Source organism: Oncorhynchus keta, chromosome 32 (genome assembly GCF_023373465.1).
Source record: "Oncorhynchus keta strain PuntledgeMale-10-30-2019 chromosome 32, Oket_V2, whole genome shotgun sequence".
Taxonomy (NCBI): Eukaryota; Metazoa; Chordata; class Actinopteri; order Salmoniformes; family Salmonidae; genus Oncorhynchus; species Oncorhynchus keta.
In genome coordinates, this window is record NC_068452.1 from 33,607,975 (window position 1) to 33,633,289 (window position 25,315).

At 45.2% G+C, this 25,315-nt stretch overlaps 1 protein-coding gene and 1 long non-coding RNA gene across 2 annotated transcripts; both read right to left on the minus strand.

Annotated features, from left to right (window-relative positions):
- Positions 1 to 4,148: 4,148 nt before the first annotated feature.
- Positions 4,149 to 6,444, minus strand: LOC127914538 (uncharacterized). Its single transcript, XR_008088820.1, has 2 exons — positions 6,111 to 6,444; positions 4,149 to 5,719 (listed from the first exon to the last, which is right to left on the minus strand). It is a non-coding gene; the product is annotated as an uncharacterized LOC127914538 (long non-coding RNA).
- Positions 6,445 to 7,523: 1,079 nt separating this feature from the next.
- Positions 7,524 to 21,632, minus strand: LOC118372568 (histone-lysine N-methyltransferase SETD1A). The gene is given in 22 exon segments (XM_052491544.1): positions 7,524 to 9,741; positions 9,967 to 10,104; positions 10,283 to 10,402; positions 10,665 to 10,775; positions 11,211 to 11,392; positions 11,788 to 12,133; positions 12,539 to 13,851; positions 13,954 to 14,009; positions 14,170 to 14,368; positions 14,490 to 14,526; positions 14,837 to 14,997; positions 15,094 to 15,175; positions 15,410 to 15,583; positions 16,449 to 17,393; positions 17,533 to 18,321; positions 18,324 to 19,227; positions 19,406 to 19,662; positions 19,829 to 19,953; positions 20,148 to 20,418; positions 20,528 to 20,626; positions 20,724 to 20,868; positions 21,036 to 21,632. Coding segments are annotated over 21 exon segments (6,621 nt in total). The 5' UTR covers positions 20,862 to 20,868; positions 21,036 to 21,632; the 3' UTR covers positions 7,524 to 9,567.
- Between the last annotated feature and the right edge of the window lie 3,683 nt (positions 21,633 to 25,315).

Consider the following 25,315-nt stretch of genomic DNA (forward strand, 5'->3'; position numbering starts at 1 on the left):
TGTCAGATTGTCCGTTTGTATATTCGGAGCGGTCAGAGAGGAGTAGGGTTGGTCCGAGCGTTCTGACCTCACAACCGCAGTCAATCACCTAAGCTAACTGGCTAAAATTGGCTAGCTACTTCCAGACAGAAATGAGAGAACATCAGTCTGACCGTTTTTACTCGCCCTAGCAGAGCTGCTTTGGCCATTTTCATGTTATCTAGAGCGTTAGTGACTAACGCTGCTGCTGACAACAATTGAATTAATTTGTTTTGCCGACGTTTTAAAAAAAAAAATACAGATCAACAATTTACATTCTTACATCATACAAAATAGAACGCAGGTATTAACGAGAAAATACTAAAACAAGCAAACCATATTAAAAAAAATAAACAATTCTAGTGCAATTGTAATCACTCTGAAAAAAATCTTATTGTAATGATTTAGGAAAACGTTATTCTTGTTATTATTCACTAGGGTTAATGTTTTAATAAAATAGTTAAATTCAATCAACATTTTTGTTTGTGTATAAAATATTTGGCAACAAGAATTTTAAAAAATCACAATAATTTCAATGGTCTTGTTATCATTGCAATAGTAACATATATCTTTCATGTCAAAAACATGGGTTGTGTTCATAATGGTAAATAAGGATTTTGCAAGGTTTTCCCAAAATTCTGACACACATTTACATTCAAAGAACACGTGAGAGATTCTCACCTTCTTTTTCACAGAAAACACAGATATCATCAATAGGAACAAATTTGGATATCATAGAATTACATGGATATATCTTATGTAAAATGTTAAGTGCACTTCCTTAACTTTGTTTGGTATACAGTATTTGTAAGGCCTTAACTATGCATTTTTCCAGACAATGTCAGGAATAAGCATGTTCCAGAAAAATGTTCCTCTCTGTGTAAGTTGGTTTTGTGAATGAAGAATTTATCTTATATATTTATTACAACAAGATTTATCAAGTAAGCCCACACCTTCCTATCTGAGTTCTGGATAAACTTTGTGATCATTACCAACGCTAAGATGAGTTTTCATTAGTGTAGTTTGACCACTGGTAACAGCTTTGATCACAGAAATAAACTCTCTGAAAGGTATTGGAAACTCTTTCAATGTTATAAGTTGTTCATATGTGAGAATATTACCCATGTGGTCGAAAACATGAAGAACAAAGTCAATATTCCTCTCATGCCAGCTGGGGTAGAACAATGACTTATTCCTTACAGTTATGTCTGAATTATTCAACAAGAGAGCTTTATGTGGGGGAAAATTGTGCAGGAAACAGATGTGCAGGAATCAGATGACAGATGTATTCCTAAATATTTAACACAGACCTTTACAGGAATATTTTCTATTTGTTTATCATCAGAGTCAAATAAACACAATATTTCACATTTAGAAACATTCCGTTTTAATCCTGATGCAATAGAAAATGCAGTTATAGCATTAAGGGCAACCTGGTCTTTGTGTAATGATCGTCGTTGGTGGAATTAGACAAAGATGCAGCGTGGGGTAGGTTAAGCATATTCTTTAATGATAACCAGAAAAACAAGAAAGAGAGAACCAATGAAACGTACAGACTTGTAGGGCTCAATAGCAACCATACAAGGACAAGGTCCCACAACATAGGTGCGAAAAAAAGGCTACCTAAGTATGATTCCCAATCAGAGACAACGATAGACAGCTGCCTCTGATTGGGAACCACACTCGGCCAGACACAAAGAAATACAAAAGATAGAATGTCCACCCAAATCACACCCTGACCAAACCAAATAGAGACATAAAAAGGATCTCTAAAGTCAGTGCGTGACAGTTTGTCTCTTAAAAAAACAGTAGTATTATCAGCCAGTTGGGAAATTTTGATTTCTTTGTTAAAAATAGTTAAGCCATACAAATTTGCATTATTCAGAATATCTAGATAGAAGTTCCACAACCAAAATGAATAAAAATGGCGAAATTGGGCATCCCTGTCGTACACTTCTGTTTATACTGAATCTTTTGGAAGTATTAAGGTTTAGTAACACAGAACTATTTATATCTTTGTAAAACATGAGAATTACTTTGATACAATTTTCACCGAATCCAAAAAGTTTAAGAGACCTAAAGAGAAATTCATGTTCAATTGTGTCAAATGCTTTACAGAAGTCCAAAAATAAGACAACTGAGTCAATTGCATCTGAATAATCTACAAGGTCCAAGACTAAATGAATATTAGAGCTTATGTGACGGCCCTTCATAAACCCTGTTTGAGTCTCATTTATAATGGTATCTATTCCTTTCTTTAAACTTTTGGCATAAACCAGAGCAATCAATTTGTAATCAACATTTAATAAAGTAATTGGTCTCCAATTGTCAACGAGAGAAGGGTCTTTATCGGGCTTCGGGAATCAATGAAATAAGGCCCAGTTTCATAGTGGAGACTATTTCCCCACTTTTAATGTAATCTTGAAACATTAAAAATCGGTTCTTGTAACTCCCAAAACTGTCTATAGAATTTAACTGATAGGCCATCAGGGCCAGGTGATTTTCCTTTTTTCATTGAATTCAGAGCCTCTCTAATTTCTTCAGTTGACACGGGTGAATTGCAAAATGAGTGGAAATCATCCTCAATTACAGGGACATAATTCTGAATGTGGCAAATGTAGCTTTCACAACCATCTTCCTGAAATTGAGAGCTGCAAAGGTTTTAATCAAATTAATTGACAAATTATGATATTGTAATGGGATCTTTGCATAAAACATTGTTAATTCTGAGTGCAGTTACAAATGTTCTTTTGTAGAGTATCTTTTCAAGTGCAAAAAAGTAACTAGTGTTTCTTTCCCCCTCTTCAATACATTTAGCTCTTGACCTTACAAAGGCACCCTTTGCCAGATCCATGTAAAGCTGTTCTAATTCTAGTTGTAAAGACTTGAATAGACTCCTCTTCTTCAGATAGATTATCTTTCTTTAGAAAACTGTCAAGCTTGCTCATCATCTCCTTTTCTCTATGGTTCTTTAAGTGCATCAGCTCTTTGGCGCATTTAATGACTACCACTCTGACTTTATATTTGAAAAATTCCCATCTACTTCCATGACCCAAGTATTTTAATGCAACAATATATTCAGCTAACAATTTGATGTTTTCAATGAGAGTAGTATCTTTAAGAAGTGTGTTGTTTAATTTCCAATATCCTCGAGTACCTTTTGATTTTTTAGTAGCTTGTAAACTCAGGGAAATCAAGTGATGATCAGAAAAAGGAGCCAATTGATGATCTACATTTATAACAAATTGCAACAAAAAGGGGGACATTAGGAATAAATCTATTCTAGATTTACGTGACATAGTTTTGTTGGTCCAGGTGTAGCCCTTTGCATCCAGATTGAAATAAGGCCAAGCATCCTCAGCACAGAGACCCTTGCATAATGTAGTGATAATATTGCTATTTTGAGGGCTTTGACTCATTGTAGAAGGAAAACGATCAGCTGATGCATCGGGTGTTTCATTCAAATCCCCTTAAATAATTAGAAAAGCCTCTATTTGATGCTTAGATCCTGTACTTTCCTGGAAAATTGGGTAAAAAGGGTCTTGTTTGGAGAATGTGAGTTATGTCCGTAGCGCTGAGGAAAGATTGACCCAACACAAGCAGTCATATTTTCTCTCGGCTGACATAAACTACAATATGAATAAGCGAATAGCAATTACTATATATAATGAATCACATCACGGGTGAACTAACCATTGATCGAAATAACTAGGTAAAACACAATAGAAATCGAAAGTAATCCGACGATTAGTTTCAGCGCGCAGCCATGCATTTCTTCCTCACGGAAACCGAAGATAATAAGAGAAGACGAGATGAGTTTGGTCTATTTGTGTTGAAGGGGTGTGTCATCTACCGTTGTTCACGTCCCACCATTAATTTCCGGAAGTCCTCAAAAAAAAGTGTGAACTCTTACTCACCTCATTTTGTTATAACATCTTTGGTCAAACAGACGTGAAACCCAGAATGCATTGTATGTCAACAAACATGGCTACACAGCGGGAATTAGCTTAGCTCATCATAATCAGTACAACCTTCAAAAAATTATTTTACACACATAATATGTGCCCATTACAATCTGTGCAAGAATCGGAATGCATGATTTGTCACCTAGAATTGAAAACATGTGAATAAAACCGTAAATACATGATTTATTGATACAAGTGGCGCGTGCCGGCAGTCAACCACGGAACCTCCCACTCTGCGCCATTCAGTGTTGTTTATGTATGTAGCTGGTGAGCTAAGCTGTAGCATTAACAATGTCTCTTAAAAGGAGACAACTCACAAATGTGGAAATTCTGGAGATTTTTTAAAATTCTGACAATGACAGTGAGGAGCTGCATTCTGAATTTCCCTTGTCCACTGACAAAGTACCAGGTCCCTTTGAAGATGCTGGTGGTGATGGAGGCAGACCGACAGTGGATGAAGTACAGGAGGTCTGTGGTAGCTGGATGGCCACCAGTCATTTCACCCCTCCTGGCCCTGCTGTTTGCTTTGACGAGTCCCAGTCTGGAGTGCAACGCCCCTTGCCATTTCCAACTGAGGCAGAGTGCTTCAAGTTGTTTCTGACAGAGGAGCTGGTGGGAGACATAGTTGAGGAGACCAATCGCTATGCCTTAGAGCTACAGGAGAAGAGAGAGCCAGGAGTGAGGGGGAAACTCGCTAAATGGGTGACACCACAATTAGTGAAATGTATACCTTCCTGGTGACAGTCCTTCTCATGGGAATAGTAAAGAAGAACTCCCTAAGAGAATACTGGAGCACAGATCTTATGTTTGCAACTCCCTCCTTTGCCACCCTCTTTTCCCAAGACCGCTTCCTAGTTCTGCTGTGATGCCTGCATTTAGTCAACAATGCTACTGCCATCCTAAGTGACCCGTTGTACAAAATAAGAAATGTTCTTATCAGCCTGACATCAGCATTTGGTCGGGTCTTTGTGCCATACAAGGACCTATGCATTGATGAGTCCCTGATGTTATGGAAAGGTAGGCTGGTGTTCCGTCAATATATTCCCTCCAAAAGGCACAGGTTTGGAGTCAATTTCTTTGTCATGTGCGACGTGAAGACAGGATTTGTCCAGGATATTATAGTTTACACAGGGTCCACCACTGACATCAAACACTATGAGGGGCTTGGGGTGTCAGGGTCCGTGGTGATGACCATGCTGGCTCCTCATCTCAGCAAGGGACACACTTTGTACGTGGACGATTGGTACAGCAGTCCCACACTCTTCCATCATCTGCTCTCCAACAGCACAGGGGCCTGTGGCACAGTCAGGTCAAACAGGAAGTATTGCATTTCACCATGCTTTTAGGAGTATCACATGCTCAAGCATTATTGAGCACATCTGCAGCAATAAGTGACTGACTGACCTGACAGGTGACTTGACAGGTGACCTGCCATGATACTATGCCTTTAGAGATGGGGGTGGAAATGCAGTTGTTGTTCAGTCACTGCATGGATATTAAATATGGGTTATGCATATTCAGTTTTTTGTCCTCTTGTAAAACAAGTTGTTGAACCAACTACCAATACTGCAATAAAATAGATGACTATTACATATTGGCATATGTGTTTTCTTGCTGTGTTTTCATCCAGTAAAACTGTTAAGGAGTGTACGTTAGCATACAAAAGCTGTCCTAATTCTTCAGCTCCAAAGATGTCCTGCTCCAGTTATGATATTGGCAAATAATGTTTGTGGTTTCTGAAAGTACAGAATAAAGAGGAATTATTCATTAGAATACAATATAAGGATATAGCAATAAAACAATACTACAAATAAGTAACATAATAAACACTGCTATAAAAAATAGTTTATTGCATTGACTCGGACAACGCTGGGCCAATTGTGCGCTGCACTATGGGACTCCCAATTACAGCCAGTTGTGATACAGCCTGGATTTGACGCCTCGAGCACTGAGATGTAGTGCCATAGACCGCTGCGCCACTTGGGAGTCATAAGGCCAGGGTAGCTTCAAAATACAACACAAGCTAATAGTTCTCTGACGCAACTAGCATTGTTTTACAGAGCTAATATAATAATGTAGCTACGTAAGCATGATTGACTATAACACCATAAAGATGTGTAACGTTACCTCGCGTGTCCGCAGTTATAAGGAATATATTATGATCCATACATACAGTGAGCTACAGAGAAACGGCATACGGAAACTATTATAACGTAATAAGGCACTTTGATAGAAACTCCGCCTGGATTTTAACCAGGGAGCCTGTAGTGACGCCTCTTGCACTGACGTGCTGTGCCTTTGACCGCTGCACCACTTGGGAGTCATAAGGCCATGTAGCTTCAAAATACAACACAAAAGATAATACTTATCTGACGCAGTTAGCATTGTTTTACAGAGCTAATAGAATAATGTGGCTACATAAGCACGATTGACTAGAACACCATAAAGGTTATAAAATGAGTAACGTTACCTCACGTGTCCGCGGTGATAAAGAATATACACAAATATATTATGCTCCATACATACAGTACGCTACAATAGAAATGTGGAATGAAAATGTGAACACGTGTGCAGATCCTGTTCTGACAGGAGATGAGCAAATGTCTGCAGACGTGAACTGTACTAACAATTGGGAAGTGCTTGGGGAATTTTGTCCGTGTCAGAAATGTCCCAAAAATGTAATTGTCCGCAAAAGTAAATTACTATTTTTATGTGAATGAATGAGGAGGCGGAACACATCTAAATACAAACTGTTTTTCGAAAATAAAAACTTGTTAGAAAATCATTTGAAATTGAAGTTGAAACAACCTATACATATTGTAATGACCTGACTAGATCATAAATGAACAATTGTCCAGACAGAGGCTTGAGTTTACGAATTGACGGTTAATTACACCAACTTTACACAGGCTACTGTTTGGGCCGTAGCACACGCCAAATAGATGACAGATAACCCACAAGCCAATCGTGACCTTCTCTTGTGAAACCCAGACGTAAGAGAGAGAGAACAAAGGCTGAACCTGGTCTTAACTTCCAATGCTCCACCCCCCTGCCCAACCCCCCTCCACGCCACTCCGCCAACCACCAGGATGCCCGGCATCAGAACATTCCAGGCATTCCCGTGATTGGCAGATAGCAGGTTGATTGACAGGTCGGACCCCGCGAACACCGGGTACTGGTCAGTACAACACAACCACCTCCTAGCCTAACACATAACACACAGCTGTCTGTGCGGGTCGCTACAATATAAACAGGCAGCGTGCTTTAGTTTGAGGGCAGCGCGGATAAAATGTACTCTTACCGTTAGAGATATTTGGAACTCACGCATGAAAGGGCTAGGGACGTTATCTTTTTTTGCCAACACATTCAACCGTTGTTGCGCTTTCGTAAATTCCTCAGTTATTCTGCACTCAGGCACACTTGGACGAGAGTGCTCCGAAATCGCATTAGATAGCCAGAGTGAATATAACAACACCTATAGACAACCCAGGTGCTAGGGGAAATCCTGACACTCAACCAAGGCTTAAAAAACAACAAAGCTTTCACTTTTTAAAAAAAATATTTTAATGCACCATTAATAAAAGAGTCCAACGCATTAATACAAGAGAAATATTGCAAATAATATTAAAATCTAATTAAAAGGAAAAACAAAGAACAATGGAAGGTATGTACAGTTTTCCTCATGTGATGTAGGAAAGGAACAACGTATTTACAGACTGGAACCAGTGTGTTTCTACGAGAAACAAACACTTCTACAATATGTACATTTGTCTGAACTTTTTTTTCCATCTTTTTATTTTTAAAGTTAGAGGTTGGTTTGTACTGAAAATCGCCTGTTGCAACAAGAAATATAGATACCTTTTCTGCTGTGGAAGGAACAGAACATGGAGGGAGGGGCCTTGTGACATTTAAAACATCTAAATCAAAGATTAAAATTTGGGACAGCGACTGCTTGAGTTGAGAGAGCATGAATAACAGTGACAAATGACCCCTCGAGATCGACTTAACTAGAAACTAGATTTACCAGATCTGATCTACACATAAGTTAACCCTTTAAAACCATTCAGAACACACACTCAATGACTAAGTCCAACATACACAGACCTCAACACTTGTATAGGGGTCAATGGGGCAGAGATATGTTCGGGCTCCCGAGTAGCGCAGCTGTCTAAGGCACTGCATCTCAGTGCAAGAGACGTCACTACAGTCCCTGGTTTCAATTACAGGCTGTATCACATCCGGCCGTAATTGGGAGTCCCATAGGGTGGCGCACAATTGGCCCAGTGTCGAGCCGGGTAGGCCATCATTGTAAATAAGAATTTGCTCTTAACTGACTTGCCTAGTTAAATAAAGGTTACATTTAAATTAAAAACATTTTTTGAACAGATTTGTCTGTAATGGTTTGCCAAATAAGGGAGATTTCATAGAAACATTTTTCCTGACTGTGCCTTGACCATGTCATACAAAAAGCACAGACAACCTGACATTTGCAGGTTGTTCAATAGCACAAAACTACTAATTGACAGTGAGAGCACATTTCACACGACAGGAATAAAAACATACTCTCTTTCGTAAGAATACATTCTCTTAAAACACACAGATACACATGGGTCAGGTCCTTTCTCTGCTTCCTAACGTGAGGAGGGACAACATCACAATGGGGAAAGGGGAACGTAAAGGGAACAAACAAAGCATTCCAAATTGAGATAAACCTGCAGACTAAAACTCAGCAGCCATCTTAAGCTTTAAAGATAGACTATTTGATCTACAAATGATTTTTTTCTTATGTAGCATGGTGAAAAACAAATATTTAAGTCTATGGTCTCTCATCCAAACAAACGGCTGAGGGGAGTCACGCACCCACCTACAGCTCACGCAACTAAATCAGAACAAGAATAGTAATAAGAATATGCAATACTATAAAATGACAAAGCTCTAACAATCTTAATTTTTGGAAATCTTGCATAACTGAAGTCCCAATGGATTAGAGTGTGTAACTAACACTGCGCTGCGAACGCCTTTAAAACCCTGAATATGTTTGTAAATCCTGTGCGTTTATGTGCGGATTGGTGTGTGTGGGCAGAGGGTTTGGGTTAGCGGAAGCTTCCGGACCACTCCCTATCCGTGCGGAGGCAGACAAGACACACAAAACCAGTTCTGATAGGTTACGGTTGCATTCTCTATTCCAAGGAAAGGCTGTTGGCAGGGGGGATGTCCACCCTTGAACGAATGGGAACAAGTGGTCCTAAGTTATTAAATCCAGGGGTTTGGGGTACAGGAGAGGGGGCCCGATTATTAATCACACCCCTGGGAAGGAGAGTCTCACAGCCCCTAAGATAATAAACCATAACCCCAGGTAAATTAAAGCATGTGAACAGTGCAAACGTTGCATGTCTCTCTCTGTTTTCTGGATATGGTACAGACAACTGTTTGACAGTCTGGAGGAGCAGGTGGGCTTTGGGGTCTGGAGGGGGGCTGTTGGTGGTGGGTGTGGCTTTGTTCTTGGTTATTGTCAGGGGTTGTGGTGCGGGGACAGGAGGGACTGAAATGGGGTACTGCCGCATGAGTGGTCATGCTGTGGTATCTAGTTGAGCGTCCCACGGCAGTTCTCTGTTCCACACAGACAGGGAATCTTATTTTCCTCTAGAGGGAACTTGTAGTCATAGGTAATCTCTTCATTCATGCCAATGGCCTGCTTGGAGTAGATCACAATCTTCTTCTGGGATTCTATGGTGATCACCTTTGCATAGCAGTTAGGCTAGGGAAGGAAGAGGATGAAGACCAGTTATAGGTAATACAAAGAAAACAAAACAACTTAATTAAGAGGGTCTTACCAGTCAATGTTACTGTGAACATTGTGTGTGTATCAGAGTCACTAAATATCTATGATGAAAATGTGTGTATTTCTATTTAGTCTTCACGTTGCTTCACTCCATTGTTATATCCTGTATTGTTTTGCTTGTGCAGGTATAGGCTGACTCACAGTGCAGCAGTGGTTGATGAAGCGTGCCAGGTTGCCTAACTTGGTAGCATCAATGATGGTGTCGTGGTCCACTCTGAACAGGTAGCTGCTCCCAATGCCCTGCTGGGCATAACGCTTCTCTCTGTTGTCAGCCACCATCTGGCAAAGAAACGGGCACAAACAGTCAAACAATGATGCCAGCTGAACACCCAGGAAAGACTAACACTGATGTTTTCCATGTGTCTATTGCTATGACACCACACTATGGATGAATGAAGTACAGACTAGAATATGGCCCTAGACACATACAGTCCTCAAGCAGTACAATGACCAGTACCTGTCTAATATTCTGGCCCACATACTCAATGACCATCTCATCAGCAGCAATGGGTTCCATGGTGAACAGGCCCCATTCATGGATCCTACTGCGGCCAAATCGAAGCTTCTTCTTCCGGAACTGAGGAAGGAAGCAAGAGTTAGTGCCATAGTGGTGGAATAATCATTTAGTTACTCTAGTCCAGGGTTTCACAAACTCAGCCCCACCCCCATTTTCAACACACTGGCATGGGTTTAAAGAGTCAAGGTCTTCATTACACAGTAACAGAAGTGAGTTCTCAGAATGAAACCCATGGGAAATAACATGGTGGTTGAAGAGCAGAGATAACACAGCAGTTACATAATATCAGTGGTACAAACAGTTTCAGACTGCTGTTGTGTACCTTGAGCTGATTGAGTTTGAGCAGGTCAGAGTCCATGACTGCAGGGATGCCTATGGCACTGAGGAGGCGGCGCTGCTCCGACCGTCTCTCTGACAGCAGACGGTTTGAGCCCTGAGGGGGAGGACAGAAGGAGAGTTACATTGGGCCAGTGACACACATATGGTGATACACACCATCACATGGCCTCGATGTAAATACTACAGAGTCAGAGGCACTTTGCCCTAAATGCCCAATAAAATAGTTAACCCCAGATTAAGTGAGTTCATTTTCATTGCCTCAAGCAGACGCAGTAAAGCTGTTGAATACATCTGCATGACAAATTCTGCGGGACTTCCTACAGCATTGTGAAGCATATGCTAAAATAAGAAATACACTACTTGTTCACCAACTTCCCTGTATTCAATGACCAAAGGTCATCAATCTTATTGGAACAAAACCTGTGACCACAGAGCCAATGACAAGCAACAACATGACACCATTGTATGAAAAGCCAAAGACTATATATAATATAAGAAGTAGAGAGATGGTAAAGAGAGGTGTGCGTACCGAGGCGTCGTAGTCGGCAGCCTCCAGTAGGGCCTGCTCAGGCAGTTCCAGATCCAGGTAGACATCCTTCTCCTTCCTGCTGATGGCGTAGTAGCCCTCGCTCCTGGCACAGCCTGTCACGTGCTCCCGCAGCTGCCCGTCTGCACTCTTCTTCTTACGCCGCGGGTTGGGGATGTTGGTAAGTGCAGGCCATACGTTAAGGCTAACAACAGTTACTGTTGAACACACACCAGTCCATCTAAATACACATGCATCATTACACACCATTTCATCTACTTCCACTACAGGAGATTGGTGGCACCTTTATTGGGGAGGATGGGCTTGTGGTAATGGCTGGAGTGGAATAAGTGGAATGGTATCAAATACAATCAATCACATGGTTTCCAGGTGATTGATGCCATTCTATTTGCGCCACACTCCTCTCAGAAGCCTCCACTGACTTCCACATACCGGTACATTACTTAAAAACACAGCTCAACTGTTCATAAGAGGCATCAACACATGGAATATCCTAAACCACAAGCAAGGCTTCTAACCCTCATTCCAAACCCCCTGCCCTGCCAGTAGTAAAGGATATCAGTGTGGTGGACCCAGTGTGTGTCGTTGAGCCAGTCGGTGCTGTGGTCGTCCTGCAGCAGCTTCTCGTAGGTCGTCTTCAGCAGCGTCATGTCCTCCATGTCTAGACCAGAGTTCCAGATGTCGTACAGGATGGTCATCTGCTCAAACTCGCTGCGCTGGTCAAACGTGACGGGTTCCGGGGCAGGGATGGGCTTGGGCCAACGCTGCGACGAAGTCAACCCGGCCTCCTGGAGGAAGAGGCGCTCGCTCTTCCTCACATCGTCCCACTCTTCCTCGTCCTCCGTGTTAGACAGCTCACCTGGCTCCAGCTGCTCCACGTCCACATCCTCCTCCAGGTCCACCTCCTGACAGGAACCGGGACAGAAAGAGGGAGAGAGGGAGAGGGACAGGAACAAGGAGAGAGTGGGAGATGTCAACTCAGGAACTAAAATTAGCCTGTAACAGGTTTTTAAATACTGGTCAAATCAGGCCATAGGGTGGGACTTTCTAGATTAGACTGTAATTTACTAGTAATTTGTTTGACATTATTAATATATATTTACATGACAATTTGGCCATGTAACTGTCAAGGTGTGAAACTGTATGCAATTGAGGAAAGACATTACTTTGCATGTCATTTTAAGATGACAAAGTTACAGTAAATGTAAGCTGTGTGTGAGCAATCTCCTATCTTTACATGTTGACACGCCATGCTCAACACTTCTTAGTTGTGACACTTGACTCAAGCACAAACCCACAAAACCTCACACCTCTAGTTTCCTCTTCTGTTTCTTGGTCTGATGTTCCTTCTGCTTTTTCGTTTGCTGCAACTCCAGATTTTCCTTATCTTTCCTCCTCCTCTTCTTGTTCTTCTCTTTCCCCATCTCCTCCAGTTCGCTGCCCCTCACCGCCATTCCCTTCCTCTTGGCTGATGGGGTGAGAGATGTCAGCACAGAGGCCTTGGCCATGTCTCCATCCTCACACAGAAGCCCCATGCCAGACAGGTACTCAGCCTGGTGTCTGTCCCTAGAGGGCAGGGGTTCCCCTATGACCTCCTCAGGAGCTTCCAGCACCCCAGAGATGGCGTGATGGTTGAAGTCTGCAGGGAGGAGCACCCCAGACTCCTGTTTGGAGACACTCCTCTTTTGGGCAGGGATGAGGTGGAAGGGGGCTTTGGAATAGTTGTGTTCCTGCAGGGCAGACAGGCCATGTGGGTCCATAACCAGGGTGAGGGCTTTGGGAGAGAGGAGCATCTCCTCCTCCATCTTCTGCTCCTCTGCCTCATCTGACGTCTCCGTCTCCTCTGAGTCTCCAGCATCTGGGGCCAGCTTCAGGGCCACATCAGCCAGGACAGACAGATCAGCCGTGGGGGCCGAGCCCAGCTGTAGCAGGCTGGATGCTCCCAGCTGCTCACTGAGTCTCAGCCTCTGCAGTCCCTCCTCCTCCTCTCTGAGGGTGTGGAAAGAGGGGGGAGGGGTGGGGGTCGACAGGCTGACAGTCCTGGGGCGTCCCCTGCCCCGGGCCTTTATGACAGGGGGCGGGGCCTCCTCGAAGGCCACCTTGACCATGGAAGCGTGGTCCAGGGGGAGGTTCTGCACGGTGCGACACACCCACACTGGAGCGGGGGATTTGGGGGTGGCCCCCCGTTTGTTGGGGGACTTGGTGGGGGTGATTGGGGGGAACACCAGAGGGACAGGGCTCTTTTTTGAGTCTTCGGGGCATACAGGCGAGGGAACAGTGAGAACAGGGGAGGGAGAGAGGGCATTGCCTTCACCTGGTTTGGAGGCAAAGGGGAGGAGTGAGAGAGTCTTGGAGGGGGTGGTTCCAGGTATGGAGGCGATGAAAATGGAGTCTGGAAGGTGAGATTTCATGTGGGACAAGAGAGGAGAGGCAGTGGAGGGAGGTGGGGACAAGGGGACAGTTGGAAGGTGGGGTTTGTAGTCGCTCTCCCCGGTAGAGAATGAGACGGTCTTCCTTCGCTTCTTGAGAGGAGGCACAATGACAATTGGGGAGGAGGGGCGGGGGGCTGGAGGACGAGCGTTTGAGCTGAGTGTTGATGAATCCTTCTTGCTGGCAGCAATTTCTGAGATATGGGCACATATTTGAATTATTAATCAGGTGAAAAACATTGACACTTGCCATGGAAATGAACATCCATAACAGAGAAACTAAATGTGTGACTAACCAGCTTTGATCTCGGCGCTGAGCGGTGCTTTTGGAACAGCAGCTGCAGACTTTTCTCTAGAGTGGACAACAAGTGGAATGGTCAGTATCAACTCAGACACACATTGAGCAACAAATAAAGTTTCAATAAAGACACTTCCATAGGAAATATATAGAAAACATTTTGGATACTTATATACAGGTATATTCAAAAACAGGAACACTGTTCAAAACGTACCGGTCATCCCCCTTCTCTGTGTCCAGAGCTGTGCTGTCCATCGTAGACTCATCCATGGTGTCCAGTCCACTGCCGGCCTGCTCTCCTTCCTCCTCATCCTCGTCTTCAGAGGAAGAGGAGGATGATGATGTTGAGGAGGAAGAACTCTCTGTGGACGAGGAGAGGCTCTCATCATCACTGTCCGCACTCAAGGCCTCATCTGAAGAAAGAATTGAGATGAAGTGAGAGATAAGATGGCATGATGGAAAAGGTAGATAAGAATGCCTGTAAGGGGGGCACATTGGCTTCAATAAGGATAACATGAAGAATGCTAGATTTACCTTCAGACCCCTTGTCACTTCCCTCCTCCTCATCCTCCTACAGAGAGGAACAGAAGGACAGTTTGTGATAATATACAACAGTGTCTCAGGTTCAATCCAAGTCAATGAAGCCAAAGTACAGCAGAGTATGAAGAGGCATACAGTGAAATGCTGCCATCTAGCCAGCACTATGGGGAAACACAACAACACTGCCAGTATGTACTGCTTGCGGAAATCATCAACTGTTTAGAAGAATCATGCATTATTGTCTCTGTAGCCATTTATTCAATTTGAGATCAGATAAACTTTACAATGTGGAGACACATTATTTTCATGCTAAATTATCCCTTGCACATGCAGACACACACCTTATCTGAAGAAGAACCATCAGAAGTCTCTTCTCCTTCGCTGTCCAGGTCCCAAGGTTTACGACTTCTCGTCTTCTTCTTCCTCCGCCTGCTGTCCCTCTCAGCCCTGTGGCCCTCCCCATCTGCCATTCCTCCCTCTAGACCCTTGTCATGGTACGAGTCTGGGGGGGAGGAGAGAGATGGTGAGCCAACATAGGAAACACAAAGACGGTCGGTGACAAATCCCCAAAGGAGGGGGTCATTGATGAAAAGCTCACCTTCGTCGTCATCCTCTGCCGGTGTCTTGGGTCTCTTCATCTCTCCTACCTCTGCTAGCTCCAGAGGTTCTTTCCTCTTCACCTGGACACAATACACACAGACAGTTAATATCATGGTACGTTATGGTGGGAAAAATCCCTAAGTGACTGGATGGATACATCGGAGTAATATCTATTCATGAACATGTATTAGTGTAATGTCTATACATGTACAGTACTAATCCACCTCTATTTCCTATGCTCAGTACAAAAATGTATGTAAATCAGTGACGGACAATTCCTGAGTTCCAACTGTTGCCTCTGTGTATTTGTTTACCTTGAATGATGGTAGTCGTAGCGCCCCTCTCAGTGAGAAGCCTTCCATTCCTCCACTCTTGGCCCAGTCCACCAGAGACATGAGGGGCTCCCGGGGCTTGCTGCTGGCCTTGTTCTCCTCCTTCTTGTCCTCGTCCCTCACTGCAGCCACACCCCGAACCATGGTCTGGAACGGCTGGGGAGGGAGGACGGGTATCACGGCCAATCAAATCATGGATAAAAAAAAAACAATAACAGGAAAACCATGTACGACTTGAAAAACGGAAATCAGAAACCCATTTAAATTGACCAGATGGGTATACTACGCTGGCTATATCTACTCAGGGTTTTCTGAAGCTAGCCAGCTTCAGTTAGCTTCACATTCCAGCTCAGATTTCATCCGTAATACAACGATGGATATTGCTTGTCTGCCTGTCGCTAACTCTAGCAGGCTTGTAACTGCGCGTGCATGTCGCACGTAAATAATCGAACAACAAACTCATCGAGACAATACTGAAACATCAATCCATGGGGGAGGAAGTGACACATTTGAATTTGTCCCAAAATCAAATTGCAAGAAAGGTTATCTTGCAAATTCAGCAGGCTATGGTGTTAATGTCATCTTTGGTGTGCTTATCAATGCACAAAAACCTTTTCTCCAAATCCTATAGATAAAAGTTTCAAATGCATTCTGTCATTACTAATTGTAATGCGATAGGTATTTTAACATTTATGTTTAACATACAAAAAAACATTTGATTAATAAAATGAGGGGGATGATGGAGGGAGGGAATCTTGATGAGAGGGAGGGAATCTGATTTATTTGGTCCTCAATTCATGGCAGACACTTCATTCAGGATAAATGGAGTTAGCCTGCAGGTTTGTTCTGAAGGATTCGTTGCCATAGAAATGTACCTGGCTGAAGGGTGAGTCACCAGTTATGGTACCAGTTATCCCGAGTTGAAGGGTTGACCAAAGTTACCTCACTAACTCCTCAAACCAGGTATGTAGTATAGGCCATTTTGTCTGTGCTTTCTGAACATGTTGTTCCACTCTCTTACCTTGGCTTTGGTCTCCTTGCGCTCCCACCACTCGTCAAAGGTTCCAAAGGCGATGTTCTCCACCATCTTGCGGTTGAGGTCCCTCTGCATGATGCTCTTCATCTCCTGGATGAGGGTGGCCAGCACCAGCTGCACTGTGGCCTCGTGGGGGTTCTCTGTTAGCAGGGGCATTTGGGGGTCCCCATCCGCCCCGTACTGGGCCTCTCCCCCCACAGGAGGCATAGTCCCATAGGGCGGAGGGGTGTGGTACGCGTAGTGTTCGGGTAAGACATGCGGGGCCCAGCCCGTGTGTGGAGGGGGGATGGCGTGGTGGTGGGGCATCTGAGAGGGGCCAGGGTAGGCGTAGGGCATGTGGGGGGGCATGTAGTGCTGATCCTGCTCATAGCCACCCCCTTCTTGGTCCATGTAGGGGTGGTGGGGGTGTGGGGGAGGGGGCATGGAGTGGTAGTAGTCTGAAGGGGGGGCGTCGCCAGGGGCAGCGGTGCCATTAGAGGAGGACATCCTCAGCTGGTGCAGCCGACTCAGCATCTGGGTCTGCATCTGGAAGGACATGGGGGCTCCACCACTGTACTGGTTCATCAGCTCCATACTGCTGGCATAGTCATACATGTGTGGGGGCATGTGAGGAGGGTACTCAGGGTGCAGCTCCATGTGGCCCAGCGGTGGGGGGATGCAGGGGGGTGGAGGGGGCTGCAGGGAAAAGCCCGGGGGAGGGAGGTGAGGGGGGTAAGAGGGGATGGGTGGAACAGGCATGGACGTGCCAAAGTGCTGTGTGGGGTCAGAGGGGGAGGCAGAGGGGTCTGTCTGGGAGGGCAGGGGGGCCTGGGATGAAGATGGAGAAGAGACGGAGGAAGGAGTGGCGTGGTGGGTGGTCACTGCTGTAATGGTGTGTTCTTCATCCTCGTCGGAGATCTCCATGTCTTCCCCAGAGGAATGAGGGGATGACTGCAGAAAGGAAAGAGGAGAGAATTCACAATTTCCCCACACTCTTGCATCAACTGACAATCCCTGCTAACAATACACCAATGTTTCCATACAATCTGATTCCTACAATATTTCCATTAACAGAGTAAGATGTTCTTACCCGACTCTTTCCGTTGTAGGGGGGTGTCTGTGCCCCTTGTCTGGTCCTTGGATCAATAGGTTCAGGTTGGGCTGTCTCCTCCCGCAGAGGTGCTGTTCCATGGAGACTAGTATGGTCATCTGTGGTGGGGACGCGGGGAGAGAAGGTGGAGGAGGGGGTAGCTTGTGCTACCACAGTGGGACTCTTCCTCCCCTCTCCCCCCGTTCTCTGCTTCCTCCCTCTACGGCCGTCTCTATCCCTCTCTCCTTTCCTCCTCTGATGGCCTCCACCATCTCCTCCTTGTCTCCTCCGCCTGTCTTTCTCCCCATCCTGCTCCCTCTGCTTATTGCTCCTGCCCTCACCTGCTGCTCCTCCCTCTCCTGCTGCTGCCACCTTCTCTCTCTGCCTTTCTTCCTTTCTGTCCTCTCCCTCATCTTCATCAGAGGGCAGGAAGGAGAATTTAGCTTTCTGCTCTTTCAGGAGCATTTCAATACGAGAGTCTAAGCTGCTGCTGTGGTAGACAAATGGCAGGCTCTCATTGGTGGAATCTGGCTCCGGGGAGGAAGAGTCTCGCTGGTGGGGTGGGGAGAGGGAAGTGGAGGAGGGGAGATGGTGTGGGAGGGAGGTGGAGGAGGGTGAAGTGGAGGAGGAAGCGATGGAGGAGTGGGGTGGAGAAGAGGGAGGGGTGGAGGGATGCTGAGAAGGGGGAGGTGGGGTGGTGGGCCGGCGTTTGGGCTTGGTCCATGTCTCCTCTCTGACTGGGCTCTCCTGGCCAAAGTCAAGGGCGCTGAGCGTCTCTGCTACAGCCGCCGCTATCACAGAGGCAGGGGGGAGGGGAGGTGGTGGAGGGGGCGGCAGAGGGGTGTGGTGGGATCGGGGGTCCTTGTCAGACACAGACCCCTCTCCCCAGAACCAGCACCACTAGGCTGGGCACGATACACTGAGGAGGGCTCTAGGCGGGAGGAGACAGAGGGGTTGTGGGGAGGGGGTTGGTCTTTGGAGGAGGAGTAGGAGGGGTAGGCAGATGGAGGCGGGGACAGACTGTTGGAGGAGGAGCGGTGGGAGTTGGAGTTGAATCTGGGGTCAGAGCTGTTTGAGTAGTCACTGTCTCTGTCCCTCTCCCTGCTGTCTCGGTCGTGGCTGCTCCGTCGCCGGCTGCTACTACTACTACTACTGCTGCTGCTGTGATTGTGTGAGTGGTGGTTACGGTGTCTGCCGTGTTCTCTGGAGCCCAGGCTGTCCCGTCTGTAGCCCCTCTCCCTCTCTGAGTGATGCGAGTGGTGGGAATACTTGGAGGAAGAGTTGGCCTCCTGGTAAGATGACCTTCTAGAGCCAATCCCACCGGCACTGTGCCGCCCTCCTGAGTCCCTGTCCCGCTCTCTGTCCCGGTCTGCCAGAGGGGGCTGCTCGTACTGGGGTGCAAGAGGTGGGGGAGGCATTGCAGGGTGGTGTGCCATGTGCTGTCCAGCCCCTCCAGCATTTGGGTATGTGGGGTAGAGCGGGGGCTCGTTAGGACGAAAAGGGCCGGTAGGGGGGTATGTGGGGCGACACCTTTGGTAGAGGTCTTGAGGAGGTGCATGGGGGTCCTCCGAGTACCGGGGAGCTTTGTATGCCCCGACTGAGGAGGAGACGGTAGAGGAGGAGCAGGAGGAGGATGGAAGCATGTCCTGGGGAGGGTAGCCACTGGTCAACGGGCCCGCACTGTATCCAACTTGTCTAAGAAACAAAAGGAGAAAGAGGGTTCATAGAGGGATTATATATAACACAAGTTACCACATTGACTATTACTATCCTAATAAAGAGAAATGTGTATACCTTTTTGGAATGACAAACACATTTTTGGATAAATTAACAACTGAGCTATTATGCAGGGTGTTTGTTCCCCAATACTGACCTGGCAACAGCGTAGCCCGAGTCCTGTGAGACAGAGCGAGGGGTGTAGGGCGTTCCTCCTCCCTGTGAGGAAGCGGAGGAGCCTGGGGTGTAGGGCCCCCCCATGGAGGAGGGGGTCGTGTCTAGACGTTGCTCACTGAAGCCTGTGTCCACAGAGCAGGGGGTAGTGCTCCCAGGGGTGAGAGCCGGTACCCCTGCAGCCAAGCCCGCAGCCAGGCCAGCTATCTCAGAGGACAGTCTCCGCCTGATATCTGACGACTGCACAGAAAGAGAGGAACAGGAAGATGGGAGAATTAGATAGAGAAAGTAAAAAACATTACACAGTAGAAAATTATGAAAGCCTCTCAAGAATGATGGACCATAAAGGTAAATCCTCCATGAAAATGTCAGTAGGATGGTTGTAATGAGCCCTTGGTGAGTGTACCGTGTCTGGTTGTGTTGGCGCTGGGGGCTGGAACCGCTCTGTCAGGGCCTTGCCTCCTGTGGGCACAGTCTGGGGCGTGTAGGAGCCACTCACTATCAGGTCATAATACTTCTGCCTCTGCTGGCCTGCAGATACACACAAACATACCCATAAGACAAGGATGTAGCTAATATCTTCACAAAATTCTAATGTGACAACAATTATGTCTCTATAAACCTCTATACTTCAATAGTAATTGCAATAGAAGTTATTTTCTATACAAAATAGATGTATATATCAAATCAAACCACAGATATTAAGCCATGAATCCATGTCATACCTTTGATGTCCAGCTGAGCGTGAATGATGTTACCCATGACGGAGGTGTTGTGCAGCTGTTTGACCGTGTCCTTCGCCCCCCTGGTACTGGTGAAGAGCACGCGGGCCAGGCCCAGGTGCTTACGGGTCTTGGGGTGAAACAATATCTCCATCTCCTCCACCTCTCCAAACTTTGCGCACATCTCAGCCAGGAAGGGTTCCTTGATGTTGTCATTGAGGCGAGCGAAGGTCACCTCCTTGAGGGGAATGGGGCCCACGTAGAACTCATCCAGCTTTGGGAACAAAATAAGGAAATTAGAGATAGCATGCCACAGTGCAGCTTTTAGAGAGTGAGGCTGGTGTGAGTGTATGATGAGTCAGCAAGTTAGTTAGGGTTCTAACTTTGAACTTGGGCACTGGCAGGGCCATCTCTGTGTGCCTGGACCAGATTCTACGAGGTCGAGGGTCCCGCAAATCTCCCACTGGGGGGAACCCTGAGTCCTGGAGAGATGACAAGTCAAAGGCTCATGTTACAATTCAGGACATGTACAACAACCCTACTCCAAAATAAAAACAGTTATGTAAAAACAATACCAACCGGCACACTGAAATGCACCCCATCATATCGGTATATTTTGTTGTTAACCCTCCGGGTGGCTGGGTCTTGGACGAGCTTATAGCTCTTCCATTGCAAACTGAGAGCTCGTTGTGTATCCGGCTCACTGTCTGGATCCATGCTATAACTGGAAGAGTGAAGTGGGAGATGCAACTGAATTAAGTGTGTAGTCACTAACGTTACCATAATTTTGTATCCTCATAACAGGCACAAGTATACATGATGCTAGCTACATACTCGTATTTGGTTGAATAACCCATGTTTTAAAAAACCTTCTTTGATAAAACAGCTCACATCAATGTAGCATCAAACGTCAGTTCTTGTCATGGTAACCTATCTCTGGCATACTGTACACTCGCTCCAGCCTGGTGCTGCTGTCAAAACAATGACAACGTCACACGCTAGCTAGCTGTGTTTTGATAGGATTCCACTATTTTCAATCCGCTAGTTATGATATAGATATTATATACGTTATATACTTCGGATCACCTTGACTAACTAGCTATATCTAAACTAGATTAGCATGTGTAGCTAGCGTTAGCTGCTACCATACTCAGTTTCATTTAACAAGTTCGCTTGTTACCTAGCTAGCTATTCAAATCCCAACTAGCTAGTTAAGTTTCATACATTTGAAAGTGGTTATTCAAAATACTATTTCTGTACAACGATGCAAAGATCGACCTGAGTTAGCTTGCTAAACGCCATTCACTCGCCTAACCGAACCTGCCTCTTTCAAACCGATTGCCCGTTACATCCGAAACTACCAACCCGCTGCTCAAGTGAAGCTAGGCCTAGGACGAACGGGGAAAAACACTGAGTACCAAACTGAAAAGATAACTCCGTTTTTGCCAGTGGGCACAATAGCTCAGTTATAACAATGTCGATACTTTCCCGGTGCTGTGTAGTTACCATACAAAGCGTAATATTTCACGAAATATTTGTTTATGTCCTACAACAAAATAATGTTAAACGAGCGGCCATCGCGTAACAAACCTGAAAGCCTCGCCTGCACTCCATCAGTCTTTGCTAATACATTTCGTCATTCGAAGTCAGCACTTTCCTCACAATCCATCCAGATCCATGAAAATAAAGGGAACAGTCAACTCAGTCAAAATACAAACGTCACCGACTAAAAATATATTACATTTTTTTCCTGTTGGATATGCCTACTACATACAGGTATAGGATTTTTAAAAACTATTCGTATGTGCCTTCTCTTGTCTATGACTACTTGTGGCGAATCTACGGATCAATGTATCAGATGTGGCCTTAGAGATACCCATTCCACATAGTATAACTTGCAGGACATTGACACAGAAAAATGTATTATTTAATTATTTAATTATTCTCATACCTCCAGTTTTGAACTTATTTACTTAGGTATATGCATACGGAGTACCAAAGAAGTTTCAAAAGAACTGCTGCACAAGGAAACGATCAAGTGACAACATTGCCATCATGTGGCCAAGCATGGCACCGCAGGGAAACGAGACATGATCACACAAGTAAAAAGGGTTATGTTCATAGCAGCGGGAAAACATTACTCCTGTGTGAGCGGACAAAATAAAATATTCCTCAGAAAGTATATACAGTATATACATATGAGATGAGTATGTAGACAAAGTAAACAAAGTGTCATAGTTAAAGTGGCTAGTGATACATGTATTACATAAGGATGCAGTCGATGATATAGAGTACAATATATACGTATGCATATGAGATGAATAATGTAGGGTAAGTAACATTATATAAGGTAGCATTGTTTAAAGTGGCTAGTGATATATTTACATCATTTCCCATCAATTCCCATTATTAAAGTGGCTGGAGTTGGGTCAGTGTCAATGTCAGTGTGTTGGCAGCAGCCACTCAATGTTAGTGGTGGCTGTTTAACAGTCTGATGGCCTTGAGATAGAAGCTGTTTTTCAGTCTCTCGGTCCCAGCTTTGATGCACCTGTACTGACCTCGCCTTCTGGATGATAGCGGGGTGAACAGGCAGTGGCTCGGGTGGTTGATGTCCTTGATGATCTTTATGGCCTTCCTGTAACATCGGGTGGTGTAGGTGTCCTGGAGGGCAGGTAGTTTGCCCCCGGTGATGCGTTGTGCAGACCTCACTACCCTCTGGAGAGCCTTACGGTTGAGGGCGGAGCAGTTGCCGTACCAGGCGGTGATACAGCCCGCCAGGATGCTCTCGATTGTGCATCTGTAGAAGTTTGTGAGTGCTTTTGGTGACAAGCCGAATTTCTTCAGCCTCCTGAGGTTGAAGAGGCGCTGCTGCGCCTTCTTCACGACGCTGTCAGTGTGAGTGGACCAATTCAGTTTGTCTGTGATGTGTATGCCGAGGAACTTAAAACTTGCTACCCTCTCCTCTACTGTTCCATCGATGTGGATAGGGGGTGTCCCCTCTGCTGTTTCCTGAAGTCCACAATCATCTCCTTAGTTTTGTTGACGTTGAGTGTGAGGTTATTTTCCTGACACCACACTCCGAGGGCCCTCACCTCCTCCCTGTAGGCCGTCTCGTCGTCGTTGGTAATCAAGCCTACCACTGTTGTGTCGTCCGCAAACTTGATGATTGAGTTGGAGGCGTGCGTGGCCACGCAGTCGTGGGTGAACAGGGAGTACAGGAGAGGGCTCAGAACACACCCTTGTGGGCCCCCCGTGTTGAGGATCAGCGGGGAGGAGATGTTGTTGCCTACCCTCACCACCTGGGGGCGGCCCGTCAGGAAGTCCAGTACACAGTTGCACAGGGCGGGGTCGAGACCCAGGGTCTCGAGCTTGATGATGAGCTTGGAGGGTACTATGGTGTTGAACAGCACCGGGCTGGGTGCAAGTTTGCAGTAAGCCAGAGGTATACAACGGACGTTTGAAGCTACATTGATGTAATCCTTTTTATCAAAGGTTTGCGAAAACATGTTTGTTTATTAATCAAATACGAGTATGTAGCTAGCATCATGTATACCTGTGCCTGCTATGACAATTTTTTTTAAAAAGGTAACATTACTGACAAACACTTAAGTTCCATCTCCTACTTTACTCTTCCAGTTATCGCATGGATCCAGACAGTGAGCTCAATACACAATGAGCTTTCATTTTGCAATGGAATGCTATAAGCTCATCCAAGACCAAGCCATCCGGGCGGTTAATAAAATATACATGATACAGTGCATTCAGAAAGTATTCAGGACGCTTTACTTTTACCACATTTTGTTTCTCACAATACACACAATACTCCATAATGACAAATCTATAGCAGGTTTAGACATTTTCGCAAATGTATTACAAATAAAACATAACATTTACATAAGTAATCAGACCCTTTACTCAGCACTTTGTTTAAACACATTTGGCAGTGATTACAGCATTGAGTCTTCTTGGGTATGATACTACAAGTTTGGCACAGATATTAGGGTTCAAGTCTTGGCTCTGGATGGCCCACTCAAGGACATTCAGACTTGTCCCGAAGCCACTCCTGCCTAGTCTTGGCTGTGTGCTTTGGGTCGTTGTCCTGTTGGAAGGTGAACCTTCGCCCCAGTCTGAGGTCCTGAGCAGGTTTCATCAAGGATCTCTGTATTATGCTCCTTTCATCTTTCCCTCGATCCTGACTAGTCTCCCAGTCCCTGCCGCTGAGCAGTGGTTTCCGTCTCACCACTCTACCATAAAGGCCTGATTGGTAGAGTGCTGCAGAGATGGTTGTCCTTCTGGGTTATTCCCCAATCTCCACATTGGAGCTTTGTCAGAGGGACCATCGGAGTCTTGGTCACCTCCCTGACCAAGGTCCTTCTCATGTGCATTTACCACAGGTGGACTCCAATCAAGTTGTAGAAACATCTCAAGGATGATCAATGGAAACAGGATGCACCTGAACTCCATTTTGAGTCTCATAGCAAAGGGTCTGAATACTTTTATTGTTAGTACATTTGTCAACATTTCTATAAACCTGTTTTCCCTTTGTCATTCAGTATGTAGATTGATGAGGATTTATTTATTTAATGCATTTTAGAATAAGGCTGTAACGTTACAAAATGTGGAAAAAGTCAAGGGGTCTGAATACTTTCCGAAAGGACTGTGTGATGTTGTGCATTTCAGTTTGATGGTTGGTATTGTTTTTACATTACTTTTATGTCAGAGTAGGGTTGTTGTACATGTCCTGTATTGCCACATGGGCCTGACTTCAGTCATTATTCCAGATTTGCGGGACCCTCGACCTCATAGGATTTGCCATCTCTAATTTCTGTCTCTTGTTCACAAAGCTGGATGAGTTTGACGTGGGCCCCATTCCCCTCAAGGATGTGACCTTCGCTCACCTCAATGACAACATCAAGGAACCCTTCCTGGCCAAGATGGAGTACAGTACATTATCAGTTGGCATCAGATGCTGCCATTCAGATCTCTGCATTGGTAACACATACATGACTTCCAATGTGGGTTTTTGTTAAACTACAGTACTAGGTCATAAAAATTACAATACTTACTCCCCAATAAGAATCAACATGCTGGCAGAAATGGTGGTTTCCAAAAAAGGCTACTGTACAGTATAGGAGACAAGGGAGTTGACATTAAGCCCACCAGGACAGCTT